This window comes from Sinocyclocheilus anshuiensis, unplaced genomic scaffold (assembly GCF_001515605.1).
Source record: "Sinocyclocheilus anshuiensis isolate Anshui unplaced genomic scaffold, SAMN03320099.WGS_v1.1 scaffold1339, whole genome shotgun sequence".
In the NCBI taxonomy this organism is placed as follows: Eukaryota; Metazoa; Chordata; class Actinopteri; order Cypriniformes; family Cyprinidae; genus Sinocyclocheilus; species Sinocyclocheilus anshuiensis.
In genome coordinates this window covers 40,098-58,036 of record NW_015539932.1, presented here as the reverse complement: position 1 = coordinate 58,036, position 17,939 = coordinate 40,098, and the positions used below count along the sequence as shown (strand labels likewise).

The window sequence follows — 17,939 nt, the reverse complement described above, 5'->3', positions numbered from 1 at the left end:
TATACTATAGAAGTCAATAGCTAACACCAATTGTTTGGTTACAACAAAATATCTTCTGTGTTCAACGGAAGAAAAAAATCATACAGGTTTGGAACAATATGAGTTAGTAAATTATCCTTAAAGTGATAGTTTACCCAAATATGAAATTTCTGTCATAATCTACCCGTAAGACTTTGGTTAATCTTCAAAACACAAATGAAGATATTTTTAATGAAACCTGAGAGATTTCGGTCCCTCCACTGAAAGTCCAAGTAATTAATCCACGTCTTATGAACAGATACAAATACTTTATGCAATGAACAGATTTAATTTAGGCTTTTAATTTACATCTAAACAGATTGCAAATGTGATGTGCTTCAGATGTAAATAAAAAAACTCCAATAAATCAAGTCGGGTTTCATTCCTGTGAGGATTCATTAAAGTAATCTTTGTGTTTCGAAGAATAAAGTCTTATGGGTTTAGAACAAAATGCGGGTGAGTAAATAATTTTCATTTTTTCCCTTTAAAATCTCAAGAGGTATTTTATGTTTTGGGAACCCCTGTTCTATAACACATAACAACTTTATATAGGTATTAGTGCTCTACTAGTACAAGTACTTACATGAGCTTGCGAGCCACTCCCCACCTGGACTGAACTTGACAGAAGAGACTGCTTTTGTATGGCCAGCCAATGTGAATTTCAAAGTATAGCTTGGCTTCACAGGTGCTGACTGAGATAGAGCAGAACTCACATCATTAATGACACAGTGAAAAGAGAAATGACATTGTCACAGATCGTATTAGGTACATTTCTGTAGTAAGGCTGCTATACGTGTATACAAATATACAAATACAAATGATGTATATGATGACATGATGTTCATCAATTTGATACTAAGTTTCTTAAAACTCATAAAGATACTTTAGCTCCTGTTATCTCTCATTTAATTAATTTATCATTTGAATATAGTGTTTTTCCTACTGCATGGAAGCAAGCCATTGTTTCTCCTATTTTTAAATCTGGGGATCATTTTGAGGTAAGCAACTATAGACCAATCAGCATATTGCCAGTAGTCTCAAAGGTTGTAGAAAAGGTAGTTCTTGAACAATTGACATCTTATCTTAATAAAGCTAAGGTTGGTTTACACTGTATGCAATTTGGTTTCAGAGTAAATCATTCTACTGAAACAGCTACTTTACATTTAACAGAGCAAATAAAATCTAAACTTGACAAAGGTGGAACAGTTGGTGCCATATTTTTAGATTTGCGCAAAGCTTTCGTCACGGTTAATCACAACGTTCTTCTCTCTAAATGATCATGCTATAAATAAACTAAACATTCTGAATTTTTACCTCAGTATGTTTGTTCTGTGAGTTTCTTTATGTGTGCCGTACGCTCATTTGTTTTGATTTCTCCATGAAAGTCTCTCATAGAGATAGGCAGCACGAGCCTCAACAGCGCGACATTGATAATAGAAATACATTGTTCTTATGTCTATCTGTGATTACGATTACCTGCCAAGGGACCGTGGATGAAAACTAGCCATTGGCTAAATTCGGTACAATGCATGAAATGGAAACATTTATGTTAAAATTGTACATGGTCCCTTTTCAAATAAAGTTTAATAAATAAATAAATACCATTTATACCACAAGTATATCCGTTGCACGATACAAAAAAACGATACCAAAACCAAGCAAATAACAATTCCAAACTGTGTCGCAGACAGGCGTTCCCAGTGATGTTTTACCTTGCTCTGGCTGGCGGAGGCAGCTGATGCCGGCTGTGTTTTAGTAGCCTCTGTGTCTGGTTTCTTCTCCTCAGTTGCCATGACGACCAAGTTGGAGAAAATGGGTTTACAGAAGCAAGTTCAACGTCAACCCGACAGTCCAAAAGAGAAGCCCTGATGAGTAGTTGTATGATATTAGTCTTCAGATGATATAGAAAGGCTACATGTAAAACTAATAAGCACATGTTGCCAGTCAATTTGTTAGTTGTCACAACATCTTTACAATATAAATATCATGCTAACAGAGTTCTGCCTTAAGTATATATTTTTAATTTACATACTAATTTCCTCTCGCTCTCTCTCTCTCTCACACACACACACGCTCATACAATATATATTTTTTAATATAATAATATATATTATATAGAAATATTTAATAGCATTTTGTTCACTTTGTACTGTCCCAATGAAGCTATTTAATGTGGAACATATGTAAAGGTTACAAAACAAATAGTAAATGCATTTAGTTCACACAAATAATAATTTTCATTATTATGCTCTTTTGGCATCACTGACTGTTTTGTAGCCTTTTGTGATAGTGTATGAGTCCCTGGTTTGTTAAGGGCTGTTAATCTGCCCTCTGAAAAAAAGCATCCAGGTGCTTTAAGTATTTTAGTTTCCCATCGTGCTCTGTACTTTTAACTTCTTCCCCACTATATTATGTTAAGATCCCAGCTTTGCCACTCAGGACTCATAGTCACTGATGCTGGAAGAGGCAAAACACAATATAAAGCACCAAGGGTATGTAAAGAGATAAAGAAAAAATAATAATAATTAAATGAACAACTTGTATAATTTCACAATCTTTCAGATTCTGGATAAACTGATAACGCACACCTGTACATGAGAACACACATACTTTGTACACGCCACCTAAAGCATATAATATGATACTAGTATACACATAAAAGAACAAAACAGTTATATAAAAAAAAAAAAATAAAGTCTGATAAAACAGTGTTTCGTCTGCACAACATTAATGACAAGACTAATGGCATTGGGAAACTGACTAAAGTCTAAAACCATCCGGATAAATACCAACGCTAAAATCTAGATCTCATTTACAGAGCTCGTGTCTGTGTCAGGAAGATCTGTAAAAACACCATTACTGTTAGCAGCTAGGCTATTCGAGAGACGCAGGGCCTCAGAGAAACGATAGAGCACCTGCAACTCATTTATCCGTGTTATTTACACATCTTTGTGTCTAAAGTCATGGTTTACCGCGATCGTTTCAGTCATCTGTCCCATCCCCAATACATTAAATACAGTAAAGATTGATGGATCTTTTCTCTCCACACATGCCTCTCTCACTCTGGGTCCATACATTCAGACAACAAAAGCAGCGAGTAAACTCACTCACCGGCGGCTGCTGAGGTGGTAATAAAAGCTGTTCTTGGCTTCTGGGATGACTCCACTACTGGCTTTGGATAAAGATTTGTTCATGAATCGCGCGACAGGCCGTTTTGATCATGCAATGAGTTAGTGATCGTGCTGAATACTATGGTGGATGAGCGCCTCTCCACCACAGGCTCAGGCGGTAATGAGGCAGTAACAACTACTGCGCATGCGCAGATCTCAACGGCGGCCCAAGAGGTACTTTTTTTCAAACGCTGAGATGATAGACTGTACCGTGCACCATGTGGCAGATCAGTTTTTATAATGAGCTAGAGGCTTTTAGAAGCTCTTTTATCTTTTATTTACTTGTAAGCAGATCTACCAGATATTTTTGACCGTGTAATTATTATTCTAAACACGTAGCTATATCATCACACTATAAACAACAAAGAGGCATCAGAATATATCAATTTCCATTATAGTAAACAGAGACATGTATAAAGAAATGAATAAATAATTCTGATATAATTTGTTCCTGTAAGCAGGAAGTTGACAACAGACCTGGCTCTGAGTCTGGCTCCATATCTAAGATGTAAATTGTGCCTTTTACAGAACCATGGTATAAAATTAAATAAAAAAAGAACAAATATTGTTTTTTGTTTAAAAATTATTATTATTATTATTTATTTTTTTTTAGATACATGGATTTCAAACTGGGAGCCGAGGACCCCAAGGGGGCCACAAGAGGGTGCTAGGAAAAAATAAATAAATAAATAACTTTCAATGAATGAATTAATGAATGAATTGAAAGAAAGAAAAAAAAATTAAATATTAAATGATTCAAATAAATCAAATATAATAAAATAATAAAAAAGGTCGGACTCGTACCAAAGAGCAGATGGTTTGGCGTTGGACATAGCGCGCCAATGCGCATGCGCACAACACTCCGTGTACCTCATCTCTGTGCTGCTGCCTAGCCTCCAAACAAGCGACGAGCCACTGGGATCACCACACGCTAGCCCTTCTCCTGAAGCCCCTGAGTGAGTAATGTGCTACATTTTTATTTAAACAACGCATTTTAACATAGTAATATGGATTTTATGTAAATATTTTAATAGAGTTCGCGTTCAATTAGTGAATCTCACGAGAAGCCGTTAGCAAGTGGCTAACGTTAGTTGTTTTCAACAAAGCGACAGTACAACAAAGCCTCGCTGAAATAACATGGGCAAATTCACTTGTTTGCCCGCTACGCCATTATATGCCTCTTTATTTATTTATAACCTCTATTTATGTATATTACGTTTGGATGTGAGTGAATTACAGGGACTTGGGAAGGTGTTTAGGCGGTCAGTGTGGATGCTAACTCGGTTAGCCTGCTGCTGCTGCGCGCCATCTTTACGTGAGTGACTGACTGTGTGCTAAAGCTAATCAGCGGCTCCGTTCAGAGCGCCCGCTCTATTTCCCTCCACCACATGCACAAATACAACAGGAGGCATTTATTTCGTAAATATGCTATCTTATGGCTATATTTGTGGTCGGAGGCTAGAGGAATATGAAGGATGTGTTGGAAACAATTCAGTTTGATTAATTGTTCTCATAGTTGTGGTATATGTGTGAAGCAGTTAACTTAGATGAGAATTAGTCTAGTGGTGGATATAGCCGTCTAAGTTTAAATACTTTAGCTGTTATGTTTTTTAAAATTATTTTGAAAAGAGCTAATTTTATTTGGAAATAATGAGTGGACCTAGTCCGGTGGGGCAGCATGATTGTTTACGCGGTAATTCTGCGACTGTTTAGTTTCAAACTAAACACATGTGCGCTCATTAAGATTATAGTAGTATGTAGTTCACACTATTGTTCATCACTTATTCATACCCAAGGTGTTCTAAACCCCTATGACTTTTTTTTCTTCTTAGAAAAAAGTCTAAGTCACCATTTACTTAAATTGAATCTTTTTTTTTCTCCGTATAATAAGTGAATGGTGACTAAGACTGTCATTCTGCCTGTCTTCCTTTGTATTCTACAAACAACAGTAAGTCATGCAGGCTTGGAACAACAAAAAGATTAAATCACGACAGAATTTTCTTAAGTAAATGCTTTCAGGAAGGATTTGAAAATAGGGTGTTATTTGACATGTCAACAGCAGAAACCACCATTGTAGTGTTTCCAACTCAGAATGAATGTATGTTATTACCTGTGAGCTAATGTATTAATAGCTCCGTTTTACACACCAGTTGTTTGTTTTGGGGAGAGTGGTCTGACATGAAAATGCCCTATACCCTTATAAATTGGCTCATCCATGCATGTTTCTTTAAAAAAATGTTTAAACTTTTTTTTTTTTTTTTTTATCAAAATGTCATAAGTTGATCAGGTGAATGGACATACTTCACTGTGGTGATGTCACTTGTTTTTTTTTTTCAATCTATAATTCAGAGTCTTGTACAATATGGAATCTGTGCATGGCATGGCATAGCTGACTCTGTTCAGCTTAAAACATGATTGGCTAGACTATGTATTTGCTCAAAGATTGGCTTCCAGAAAACCTGAAAGTGTTTATTTTGATATGTTACAGCCAGTTATGTATTTTACATGTTGTTGTTGTTATTAGTATTATTGGTGTTTATTCGATTGTAATTGTGGTGTTTGGGTGTTTTGACGTGTATTGATGGCATTGTACATTACGGGCTGCAAGGCAATTTTTGGGAAAAGTTCTGACAGTAAAATTTAAATTGAAAATGAGATGTATGCCAGACTTTTCCAGTCATTTATTCTGCTTAAACCCCATCCCTTTCATATAATCAATCGGCTGCAAGCTCACATTCAGATCTGTCTCCAACTAATCAACCTGTGGATTTTTTATTTTCTGATAATGTTTCACTTGAATGTACCTCAACAAAACAAAACAAAAAAATGTCGCTGCTCTCAATTCATTGTTACTTCTAAAGTGATTTTTAATGCAGTTGCAGTATTGTTTAAACAGCATGATGCTTTTATGACTTATGTAGTGTTTCTTGTTTTTAGGTCAAAGGTCGGGTCCTGCAATGGGATGTGGTCCCTCTCAGATGACTGAAGAGCTTAAAGAGAGAGAAACCGAAAAACATAAAGAGAAAGCACATTGAGAATCAAAAATAAGTCTGCCTGTGCAGAGTAATAAAGATCCCTTCCCCATTAAGCTGTTTTCCCCCTTTTCACCAAAATGTCAACGGTCACTTCAGCAACCTCAGAAGCTCCTTCCATCACCAACCCTCCTCCACCTGAGGCGACCAACCCTACCAAACCTGGCCGCAAGACTAACCAGCTGCAGTACATGCAAAATGTAGTTGTCAAGACACTGTGGAGGCACCAGTTTGCATGGCCTTTCTACCAGCCTGTTGATGCCCTTAAACTTGGTCTTCCAGTGAGTGGATGTGATAGAAAACATTCAATGTAATATACATGTAGTTATTTTACAGTCCATAATTTTGAATAAAATTATTAATAAAATGATTTGTAATTTTACAAATCTAGGTTCTATTAATTGAGTTTTCCTTTGAGAATGAGAGCTTGTCATTTAGTTGATCCGGTTTGATTTTATATTAGTATGTGACGTTGAAGCTTTAGTTTGTTTTAAAGACTTTCTGCCCTTTTTTTTTTTTTGGTGTCCAGGACTATCACACGATCATAAAGAATCCAATGGACATGGGCACCATCAAGAAAAGACTGGAGAATGTGTACTACTGGAGTGCAAGCGAGTGTATGCAGGATTTCAACACGATGTTCACAAACTGTTATATTTACAACAAGGTATGGATTGGCACAATCTGGTTTAAAACTCAACATGATTACACTGTACATGTTTGGAGGAGAGGCTGCTTTGGCAAATGCAATCCATGTTTATTCCTTGTTGGTTTTCCCAGCCTACAGATGACATTGTGTTGATGGCACAAGCGTTAGAGAAGATCTTCCTTCAGAAGGTGGCCCTGATGCCTCAGGAGGAGGTTGAGCTTCTTCCTCCTGCCCCAAAGGGCAAAAGCCGCAAACCAGCAGGGCCTGGTAAAATATGAATAGTCTTCATGATGAATTGATCATAACATTCTACATTCATGCATTAGCAGAAAACAAATAATTATTTTTCTAATAATATAAATGTAGGTCAGCAGGATGGGGCAGTCTCTTCTGGCTCGCCCACTTCTGTTTTCCCTGGTGCCACCTCACCGAGTTCACAGACAGCAGTCGTATCTCCAGCTCCAGTGCCCACCATCACTCCTAGCTTACCAGCTGTACAGAACACAACCACTGCCGCCGTGATACCTGGCATGCCTCCGTCGCAACCCACGATCAAAGTAAGTTGCAGGACCTCTCAGAATATCACTTAATATAAATACACTGACATTGTGTCTCCCCTGTGTGGTTTATTTTTGTTTCCTAGAAGAAGGGGGTAAAGAGGAAAGCAGACACAACCACCCCTACTACCTCTGCCATCACCGCCAGCAGGAGCCAGTCACCCACCCCTCTTTCAGAAGGCAAACAGGGCAAGATGGCATCCAGGCGAGAGAGCACCGGTCGCCCCATCAAACCCCCTAAAAAGGATTTTGAGGATGGAGAACTAGGCGTACACGGAAGCAAAAAGGGCAGGCTTTCAGAGCAGCTCAAGTACTGCGAGGTCATCCTTAAAGAAATGCTTTCGAAAAAGCATGCTGCATACGCCTGGCCTTTTTACAAGCCTGTCGACGCAGATGCTCTCGAGCTACATGACTACCATGACATAATCAAACACCCCATGGACTTGAGCACAGTGAAAGTACGTTGAATTTGCACATGAATTTGCACATTGTGGTTCGGTTAGTTATTGAATCTATTCTTTTTTTTTTTTTTTTTGCTTGCAGAAAAAAATGGACAGTCGAGAATACCAAGATGCACAGAGTTTTGCTGCAGATATCAGATTAATATTCTCAAATTGTTACAAGTACAACCCACCTGATCATGAGGTGGTTGCTATGGCCAGAAAGCTGCAGGTGTGTGTTTTTTTCCCCCATCTAATTTGGCAATGTCTTTTAATTTCTTTATTTAAAATATTGAATTGTTTAATGACATTGTGTGTTTTTTTGTCTCTCAGGATGTGTTTGAAATGCGTTTTGCAAAAATGCCTGATGAGCCAGTGGAGGTGGCCGGGGCAGGTGGTGTAGGCGGGGCCGGTGTGGTCAGTAAGAGTACTGTCAGCAGTGAGAGCAGTGGCGACTCCTCCACCTCTGACAGCTCCGACTCCGAGGAGGAGAGGGCCACCCGGCTCGCCGAGCTGCAGGAACAGGTGGGTGCGGAACAGGTGGGTTTCAAAACAAGGATCAAGTACCCTTAATCTCTCCAGGCTCAGAGATGTTCTCTCAGGCCTCCCGATATGTGTCGGCCCTTCTGATTATCCTTTTCACACCATACCCACATATGACTGCTTCAATCAATGTTCATGCTCTGAAGGACCCGGAGGGGCTTCCACTTAAAATAACCCCTCCTCTTCTTTCAGAGCAAGCACCTTTCTGTGTACTTGTACGTAGAGCTGCGTTTTAACCCTCTACCGCAACCAGCTGCGTATACTGCTTTGCATTACATTCCAGAATGCCTAAACGTAGATCTAGTAGCATTTTTTTGTGGCTTTGTTTGTCTTATTTGAGCTCTATATCATACTTTCTTCCCTTGCCATTTTCTTTACCAGTGTATCTCTTTGGAGCACCCCATTGGTAGCAGACAGGGGATAAAAAACGGGTGCACCAAGAATAATCAGGTGATTTTACTTTTCATTTCCCTGTCCCTGCCTAAGAACATTGTGTAATAGCTGTACAGTTGCTTTCATTTTTTGTATTAGATGATCAAGCATATGATATGGATAGTGAGATCAGCGGTAGAGGGTTAAAAGCAGCAGAAAAATATTGACTTTGTTGGGTGGTGTTGGGAATCCAGCCGTGTATGTTTAGAATGGAAGTGCTGGAAGTTTTGGGAATGAATAGATAAAAGTGTGTGTGTTTGTGGAGCGAGAACTTTGTTCATGTTGGCTTGCTTTGCATTTAGACAAACTCTTGCTAGTTCCAGAAAATAGTGCGAAGCTCTAACTGCCCTTTATCTACATTTATGCCATTAATATGTATTTATAAGGACTGTTTTCATAGCATGAGACACTAGTCTGGTGGTATTCTTCTATTCTTACCATGGCTTTGTGGTTAATAGGGGTGTAACGGTCTGGCATTGCCACTGTTTTGGTTTGTTCTGTAAATATCAGTTACGCTGGTATGCATCAGAACAGAGATACTGATAATCTGCATTGTAATGCTGTTATTGCCAATATCAGTTTAATTGGTTGTGATTTGTTTTTCATTGAGCCATATTTAGTAAACAGCAGAGGCATTGCTAGGCACATGGTTTGTGTAGTTTTTTTTTAAATATGTAAATGTAACCGTTTTACTTCTAGTTGTAAAGGGCAGAATTGCTTCTAAAACCTTATGTCCTATTCTTGATATTCTTTTCATTCTGTTTCATTCTGACATGTACTCTATTCTTGGAATCACAGATAATAACAGGCATGAATGATTTTTGGTTGTCCAGTGTTAAGAATTTTGGAAGATACTGTATTTAATTAATAAATAATAATAATAATAAAAAATAATATAACTAGTTACTATTGTATTAACTTAATTATTATACTATTATTATTACTGTATTTTAGTAATGGCAGCTGTTTTGCATGTTTTGTTTTATAATTGAATACATTTGTTTCTTTGGCACTGGAAAACCAAACTGTATGAAGTCTGTAGTTCTCTTTGATAATTGAATGTAAATGTCATGTACAATAAGTGATGACTTGGAGCAGATCACTAACACCCCCTTCTTGGCTCTCCCCAGCTGAAAGCAGTCCACGAACAGTTAGCCGCTCTTTCTCAGGCCCCCGTAAGTAAACCAAAGAAAAAGAAAGAGAAGAAAGAAAAAGACAAGAAAAAGAAAGAGAACAAGCACAACAAATCCAAGACAGAGGAAAAACGCAAGCCAGGACAGCCACCGAAGCCAGGACAGCCACCGAAACCAGCCCAGCAGAAAAAGGGTCCTGCCAGAAAGGCTAACAGCACTGTACCAGGCAACAGGTTTGCTTTTTTTTTTTTTTTTGGTGATGTTCTGGGTTTGTTTTATGGATTCAATCTAAATCAATTAAAGAAATATGATAGAGCAGATGGTTTCAATAAGATTACCATTAGATCCAGGGTTTTTCATTCTTGGCATTCATCCAGAAAATTGGAATATTAAAAAGGATAATCAAGTATTGATAGATATGTGCATTTTGCATGGCAAAAGACTCATTGCCATTTATTGGAAAAAGACAAAGGCCTACCATAACTCATTGGTTAAGAGAAATATCTTCATGCATTGCAATGGAAAAGATAACCTGTATGCTTATGGGTAAACAAGCTAAATTTAAGAAAATCTGGAGTCCATTTTTATTATTTATTGAATGTAGGGATATTAACATTATAATAGAGGATCAAAATTCTTGATTGGGTATTTTAAATATATTTTAATGTGCATTATATTAACCCCTTACAACTGCGGTTGTTATTGTTTGCAATGGATTATTAAATCTAACTTCCAAAGTACAGACTGTATTAACACTTTGTTGGTTTTGTGCTTTACACTTTTTATGTAATATGAGCCCCTAGTGTTTGTTTTCTTTTCTTTTCTGTACATAGTAAGTATTGTTACAGACACAGTATGTACATGTGTCAGTCTTGTGTTTCAAGAAAATGTAATAAAAATAATTTAAAAAAAAAGTCAGTTAAGGTCTAAAGAGTTTCTGCTGTATGGATGGAACCTTCACAGGCAACCAAAGAAGGGTGGCAGAGGGCCAGGCTACGAGTCTGATGAGGAGATGTCACTCCCCATGACATACGATGAAAAACGGCAACTGAGCCTCGACATCAACCGGCTGCCTGGAGAGAAATTGGGCAGGGTGGTCCACATCATTCAGTCCAGAGAGCCTTCGCTGCGGGATTCCAACCCTGACGAAATCGAAATAGATTTTGAGACGCTCAAACCTTCCACTTTGCGTGAGCTGGAGCGATATGTCAAGTCCTGTTTACAGAAGAAACAGAGGAAACCTCCACGTAAGTGCGCACTCTTGGCCTACACACATAGCTAGATGCCAGACTGCACTGCTGCCACTGTATTTAAGTAATTACCAAAATATGTCAACTTTCTGACTTAATGTTTTGAATTGCTTTCTTCTATTTAAAACTGATAGGGTTTATCAGCATATGAAATGTATTGCTTTTTTTATTTTTATTTATTAAATGTATTGCTAATCACCGTGCATTTTGTTCATTTCACAAATGTTTCCTCTTTTTGGCTTGGTATGTAAATGCAGACAATTCTGTAACCACTGTCTCTCTCTCTCTCTCTCTTTGGTCTCAGAGAAAGGAGGCTCAGGCCCCTCTCGGCTCAGTGGCAGCAGTAGTTCCTCAGACTCGGGCAGCAGCAGCTCCAGTGGTTCCACTTCAGATAGCAGTGACTCCGACTGAACACTTTTTATTTACTTTTTTATTTTTTTAAAAACATTGTATGCAGTCAAGGTTGTTTCCCCTCTGAGACTTTTTATAAGAAAGAGAAAGAAAAGAGACAATAAAAATGCATCATGTCAGATTTTTTTTTTTCCATTTGGAAATGTCGTGAAGAAAATTACAGCTAAAAAGCAAACTAATCTTGAAGCATACTTTACAGTTCAAATTCTCTTCCCTGGTGTCCTGGTAATGTTGTACGGTACCATTGCAATCATAAGCCATCCCATCTCAACAGAGAGAGCGGAAAACGGAAAGCTCACACTCTTCTCTCCAGATTTGACTTCTGTACCAGTCTGTTGTATTTATTGTTTTTTTTTATTTTTTATTATTTTGTTTATGCTGTGGCCTCATATTTTCCCCATTGGGTACTGTGCCATTATTGATTTATTTTTTCTTTATTGTTCTCTCATCAACTGAGAAGTGTGTCAACATTTAGGTAGTTTGGGGAACAAATTGCTTTAATTAGGCATAAAAAGCTCTCGAAATGTAATTTGGCCATTATTATAGCTGTAGAACAATATTAAAACAGAATCCTATACTCTTCAGCTAATATATGGTTTAGGAAAATATTTTAATGGGACTCTAAGTAGATTTGGTGGTTTTGTACAGATGATTTACAATGATGTGAACATGTGAATCGGTAAACTGGATCACATGCAGACTTCCTGTCTTATTAAACACCTTGGTCAGCAATAAATATACAGATTTCCAAATAGTCACACGAATGACTGACATTTGTACATCAGATAACTTTAGATAAGGCTAGAAGTGTTGGTGATGTGGATGTTGACACCTGTAAGTCTACAATAGATCTTATGAATAGTTCCAATCAGTTGGGTTTCAAACAAGTTATGTTCCTTTAATGAAGTTTCCCAGCCATTCCTTCTGTGGATTGCTTTTCTATCCGATACCTCTTAGAATAACTGCGTTTGATTATTTTCTTAAGTGTTTGTAAGATATTGTAATGTCCTCTCCAATTACTTTTTTAAAGAAAAAAAAAACAAAACAATTGTAAGTATTGTAAAGGGAACTGATAATGGTTTCATTTTCTGATGCATTTGGTTTATGGACAGGTGTTTTGAAGACTTTTGGGACATAATTGCAGGAACACTTAATTTTGTAATAATTTTGAGAAAGCTAAAATTTATGAGGGACATGTATCTTTCAGACTAATTAAAACACTAATAGACATAGTCAAAACATATTTTAAGGTTAATCATGTTAATGATTTTGTTGTCACATAACTACAAAGCTTCCCTAAGTAATTTCTGAGTGTCTGACACAAATATTGATCCAGTCCTTTCTGGTTTCTTAAGAATGATTTCTTTTAGAGACGGGCTGGAAAAAAAGAAAAAGTATATGACTATATAGATAAATTATATAAATATACAACTTAATTTCATTTTAGGCCCTGATTTGAAAAAGTTCCTTTTATATTTAAAACAAAAATTGTACTTTTTATTTTGACATGCATGCTGGTTTATTGTATTTTTCTTAAAAAAAAAAAACATTTTGAGCTGTTTATAGTTATACTGTAAATGTCAGTCATGGAAACAACAAAATCAAGAATACAGTGTGAGTAGATTTAGGCTTGTTTATTGCGATACGGGCCAGAGGGTTGAGGCGTTGGGTCGGAGGCATTGGTAGAGGCTAACATTTGATGTATTTGCCTACCTGGAATGTTCTGTACACCGGGTACATTTTTTTTTTCATAAAATAAATGACAAATTGCCTTTTATTTTGTGTTTACTTTCAATTTTTGCGCGTTGTATGTGGACATGCCGCCTTCTGCAGTTTACCATAAAAAAAATATTTTTATTCATAGCTCATAATTTGATTAGTTCTAATATAGAACAGAACATAAGAATGGTAATGAACTTCATGGATATTCTGATATTTGGTAAAGAAGTGTCACGTGAGTGCATGACCACCGAAATACCACCACTGACCACTAGATGGTAACAGTGTCCCATTTCTGCTAGAGTTGATGTCTGCTGTGATTGCTAGTTTTAATGTTAAATTATTACAATAATCCTCCAAAAAAAGTATTAAAAAAGAATAACTACAGTGTTAGAGTCTTCTGTCCTTGGGTGTTATATAACCCCAGATGGATGTCACATACATTTCAGTTTCTGTAAAGAGATTTCACCAACTCAAAATGCTGATACTGATTAATAGGGAATAACAGAAGTGATACTGTCCCAATCATTTATTCAGTTAAACATGTATTCTGTACATCCTTAGGGTTTATAATAACACTTTCTGAGGGGAGGAACATGTGACCTTTTGCTGCGGTGTTTAGAATATGGTCCCCACTAACACAATACTGCAGAGGCCAAGATGGATCAATGCTTTGAGTCTTGTGACAGCTACTCACATCTGTCTCAAAAAGCCATCTTTCATCCTAAATGTGCTTTAACCAGTTTTCATATTGGTCCCAGGGCAAAATAGTCACACTACAGCAAATTTTCCATCAAGACAAGCAAAACATACACGTCTCATCTATGTAAATACTTTTACTGAGGTGAATTTGAGGGTCCCCGCAAAAATGGAGTGAGATTTTTACTATGTTACAGGAATAGAAAGTGGAAGTGTATTTGGATTGCACATGTGCTCTATAAATTACATGGCACACATATTAAGCTGATCAAGACTACATGATTGAAGGCTCCCAGGAAATCTTATCAAACCTATTCATATAAAAATCAGTCTGGATTACATAGCAATAACAAAAATAATATGTAAATCATTACAGTTGTTACGATCATTTAATTATGATTGAATATTTTAAACAGTTTAATCTAAAACTGTCCGTGTATTGTTGAATGTTCAGTCAGCCAGTCATTTTTACCGTCATGTAAAAAACATTGGAAAACATTTGACATTTTCCTCACATGTTCGTATTTACTGTGATGTCTCCAGAATTTCCTAAATAGTAATAATAACAAAAAAAAAGGCTTTCTGGTATCTTAGTGAGACCGACCCTCTCCTCCTCCTCACACGTGGACAAGCGCGACCGGAACCCAGATGTGATTGCGATCTCTCCGCCGAGTGCCCATTCTCGCGCTCACGCTTGCTCGCACTCACGGCTCACGCGAGCGGACAAATCAATACACGGAGATGAACTGAGAAACAACCGAGAAACCTTCGCGATTCAAGGCACGACTGTCCAGCACCAAGACCTCGCGGCGTTTCTCTTTCTGTGGAAGCGAAAGGAGCGGGACGGACGACAGTTTTCGCGTTAAATACGCCAGGGTTTGTGCGTTTCACTGAACGCTGTGATATTTCCCTCAAGAAGTTTTTAAAACAAGTTTGGACCGGATTCTGTTTGGAGTTGGACGTTATTTAACGTTAGTTTACATCCCGCCTTGGTGCGCGAGCGCTTGTGAGGAGTTTTCTACTGAAGACTACAAAACATGGATTTATTCTTTATTTTAAGCGTAAAACTTTGATAAACCGTCCGAAATTGCGTGTAACGGCTGCTCTGCAGTCTTTTCCAGCATTTATTGTTAAGGAACATATCTATTGTAGTCTTGAGAGACACATTTTTTTGCTGTGACAGGACGCGTTTACAGAGCCAAATATGTCAGTCCATGATGAAGAAGAGGAAACTCCTCTGATTCTCTGAAGGGAAACATATCTAAATCATATTTTAACATCATACGATACTTCTTCGAGTTCTCCTTTAATTTAGCTTAATAATTTGATTATTTCGTTGTACAAAGTCCTGTATAGCTCTGTAGTGGATAGCACTCAGCTGGATTTAATTCGTTAAAAAAAGCTGTTAAGCGTATATCCTTGTGAAGATCGTTCTCACGCAATTGACCTTAGGCACTTTAGTGCCCTTTGGACTAAAGAGGAACTGGGATAATTTCACATCAGCATTATCTTGGTACGTGCGCCAGGCTGCCAGACATACAGTTTTATTTTTGCCAGTATTCTACATCATTTCTGTCAATATGGAGGAGTGGAGACAGTGCGGTCGCTGGTTGATAGACTGTAAGGTTTTGCCCCCCAACCACCGGGTCGTTTGGCCCTCAGCGGTGGTGTTTGACCTGGCCCAGGCGCTTAGAGATGGGGTGCTCCTGTGCCAGATGCTGCACAATCTGTCTCCTGGATCCGTGGACCTAAAGCAGATCAACTTCCGGCCTCAGATGTCACAGGTAAGTTAATGTTCACGACTGTGCTTTTTAATGGCTGTATTTTAATACGGTTAGTTGCCACTCTAAATGTATCAACAGGGGTCGTTGTCGAGCATTAATGGCTGAGCAATTACAAATAGAACTGTCACAATCGATTAATAGAAAATGTTATCTGGTCTAAACCTTTTGATGTTTTATAGAGTCTTTCTCATTGTCTAAGATGTTGAAATCTTTCTCTTGAAATCTTAAGTATCATTTTAGGGTCTCACAAACAGCAAGCAGTTGAATGCAAAGCACACACACAGGTGTCTTTTAAACTTTCCTTTGATAAAAGCATGTAAGTATTTATAGCTAAACATCCTTTGTATCACTGTACATACTGCATACAAGTTTGATCATCTGAAAGTAAGTATATGAGGCTGTGCAGGGTTTAAAGGTGAATGTTAAGAAAGGGCCAAGGCTCTTATCTCTGTAAACATAAACCAGGAAAAGCAGCAAATTCTTTGTGGGTTTCAGGAATGTGGATTTCAGCCAGTGCTCTTTGCAAGGAATGTGTGGCAAAGGCAGTTCCTACCCGTAAATATGACGTGGCTGAGAAGCATGATGTAGCCATTTGTAAGTGTTGACTGTTTTCAGAGGCTTTAAACACACGTCTCACTGTGTCTCCCACCCCCTCTGCATGTCTTGTCAGTATTGACTTGGGTTTCTGTCCAGAAATTAAACCCTTATGTCATGTAGTCTACATAACTGTGCTGTGAAGATTTAAATTAGCATTGGTGTCTTCTTTTAAAAACATGTAAATATTAAGATAAACATTTATCCTTATTTTGTACATTAGTTTTAGCTTCCAAATCTTTAGCATCATGGTCCTTCAGCTTTTAAATTACTGCAGTGATTTGCAGATTTATGGGTAGTTGACAAATACTTTTGAAAGTTTGACGTCATGCAGTATAACGGGAAATGTGACATGTCATGCAGTATGACAAGTTATACTTGGTTTAAAACTCTTTTAAACCTCATATTGCAAATTATTTTATAAATAATTTAAGCTATGTTTTTTTGTATTTTTTTTTTTACTTCAGCTTTATGGTGCTTGTCTGTATACAGGGCTGCAGTTTGGCTGAAAATTGTGTGATTGTCTGTGTGTCTGTATAGTAATAATAATAATAATATTAAGAATAATAATGATAATTATGACTTTTTTTATATAAAATGTTAATATTATGATCATTTTATTTATAATTTTGATACTAATTTAATTAATGGGCTCCTATCATAAAAAAGTTTGGGAAGATGGATGCCGCATGTTATACTTGACTCAAACTCAGAGTAGATGCAGAGATGAGTTTGCCGGGAGTTTGCTGTGAGTCGCTCTGAGACACTGAAAACACCAGATCATGAGCTGATCGCGTGTAAATGAACACAGTGCTGCGCTTCACTCTGAAACATGCAGCACATATATTTAATTAAATTATAGCCTTTGTGATTTGATAATTACACTAAGGGGTCATTCACACAGAACATGTTTTTGATTTGAAAAGAGCAAGACACGTGCAGTGGAATGGGGGGAAAAAGCAAGCTTTCGAGACCCATTTGAACTTTCATGTGCGAGAACTGTAAAAGACACAAGACTAGTGCAATGGACAAATGCATCCGTCTAGCATGTATTTACATAGAAAAACAATGTAAAAGCAGCACAGTGGAATGGAAAAATGCGTTCTTTTTGAAAAGCCATATCACGATTTTGGTTTTATTTTGGCTATTTGTGCAGCCCTAGGGATGTTTAAAATGGTGATTTAAATAGTGAACGGTTACAGGACTCCTATACACTCATCCCTTACAGATTATTATAAATTGTGACCTAAAATCTTAATGTTGATTTAAAAAAGTCGATGCACACAGCCCCTTTGCAGATACAAACCTTTCTTTTCACAGCAAACTTGGACCAGATATATGTTCAGTAAAAACATAAAGAGATTTATGGCCTTCTTTTACTGATCATGGCGTGCTTTATACCTGTACAGATGTTGTCATATGACTGTATAGCTGTTTCACCCAGCACTTGTAGGCTTTTGTTTTAGCTGTTATTTCTGAGGCAGTCATAGGCAATGTTCCCTCTAATT

At 37.4% G+C, this 17,939-nt stretch overlaps 3 protein-coding genes across 7 annotated transcripts in view; 2 read left to right on the top strand and 1 right to left on the bottom strand.

Annotated features, from left to right (window-relative positions):
• Positions 1–3,397, bottom strand: part of LOC107686885 (WD repeat-containing protein 5-like) — an 8,507-nt gene extending 5,110 nt beyond the window's left edge. Inside the window, exons 1-3 of the mRNA XM_016484029.1 lie at positions 3,130–3,397; positions 1,731–1,883; positions 602–710 (exon numbers count right to left, since the gene is read on the bottom strand). Of these exons, the coding sequence (XP_016339515.1) occupies positions 602–710; positions 1,731–1,811 (190 nt within the window). The 5' untranslated portion in view covers positions 1,812–1,883; positions 3,130–3,397. The remainder of the gene's footprint in view (positions 1–601; positions 711–1,730; positions 1,884–3,129) is intronic.
• A 654-nt stretch (positions 3,398–4,051) lies between these two features.
• On the top strand, positions 4,052–13,016 carry LOC107686882 (bromodomain-containing protein 3-like). Of its 5 annotated transcripts, none has more exons than XM_016484025.1 (12): positions 4,053–4,144; positions 6,126–6,501; positions 6,750–6,887; positions 7,001–7,136; positions 7,236–7,426; positions 7,516–7,884; positions 7,970–8,098; positions 8,200–8,406; positions 8,791–8,859; positions 9,972–10,207; positions 10,938–11,221; positions 11,529–13,016. In XM_016484025.1, exons 2-12 carry the CDS (start codon positions 6,301–6,303, stop codon positions 11,633–11,635), a joined length of 2,067 nt encoding a protein of 688 aa, XP_016339511.1. In that variant the 5' UTR covers positions 4,053–4,144; positions 6,126–6,300; the 3' UTR covers positions 11,636–13,016. The 5 variants fall into 5 exon arrangements, with proteins under 5 accessions (XP_016339514.1, XP_016339513.1, XP_016339511.1 ...); XM_016484026.1 differs by having other exon boundaries at positions 7,513–7,884; positions 8,200–8,391; XM_016484024.1 differs by having other exon boundaries at positions 7,513–7,884.
• A 1,655-nt stretch (positions 13,017–14,671) lies between these two features.
• LOC107686903 (guanine nucleotide exchange factor VAV2-like) lies at positions 14,672–16,484 on the top strand. Its single transcript, XM_016484049.1, has 2 exons — positions 14,672–15,837; positions 16,333–16,484. The coding sequence occupies exons 1-2, from the start codon at positions 15,634–15,636 to the stop codon at positions 16,423–16,425; spliced, it is 297 nt and encodes a 98-aa protein (XP_016339535.1). The 5' UTR covers positions 14,672–15,633; the 3' UTR covers positions 16,426–16,484.
• Positions 16,485–17,939: the final 1,455 nt, after the last annotated feature.

What these genes read in the sequence shown, in the direction of transcription:
- LOC107686903 (XM_016484049.1), top strand. Translation starts at nt 15,634, where the DNA reads ATGGAGGAGTGGAGACAGTGCGGTCGCTGGTTGATAGACTGTAAGGTT. An exon ending in TCCGGCCTCAGATGTCACAG is followed by an intron (nt 15,838 to 16,332) that starts GTAAGTTAATGT and finishes TGTGGGTTTCAG; the next exon opens with GAATGTGGATTTCAGCCAGT.
- LOC107686882 (XM_016484024.1), top strand. Translation starts at nt 6,301, where the DNA reads ATGTCAACGGTCACTTCAGCAACCTCAGAAGCTCCTTCCATCACCAAC. An exon ending in CGTCGCAACCCACGATCAAA is followed by an intron (nt 7,427 to 7,512) that starts GTAAGTTGCAGG and finishes TTTGTTTCCTAG; the next exon opens with AAGAAGGGGGTAAAGAGGAA. An exon ending in AACAGGTGGGTGCGGAACAG is followed by an intron (nt 8,407 to 8,790) that starts GTGGGTTTCAAA and finishes TTTCTTTACCAG; the next exon opens with TGTATCTCTTTGGAGCACCC.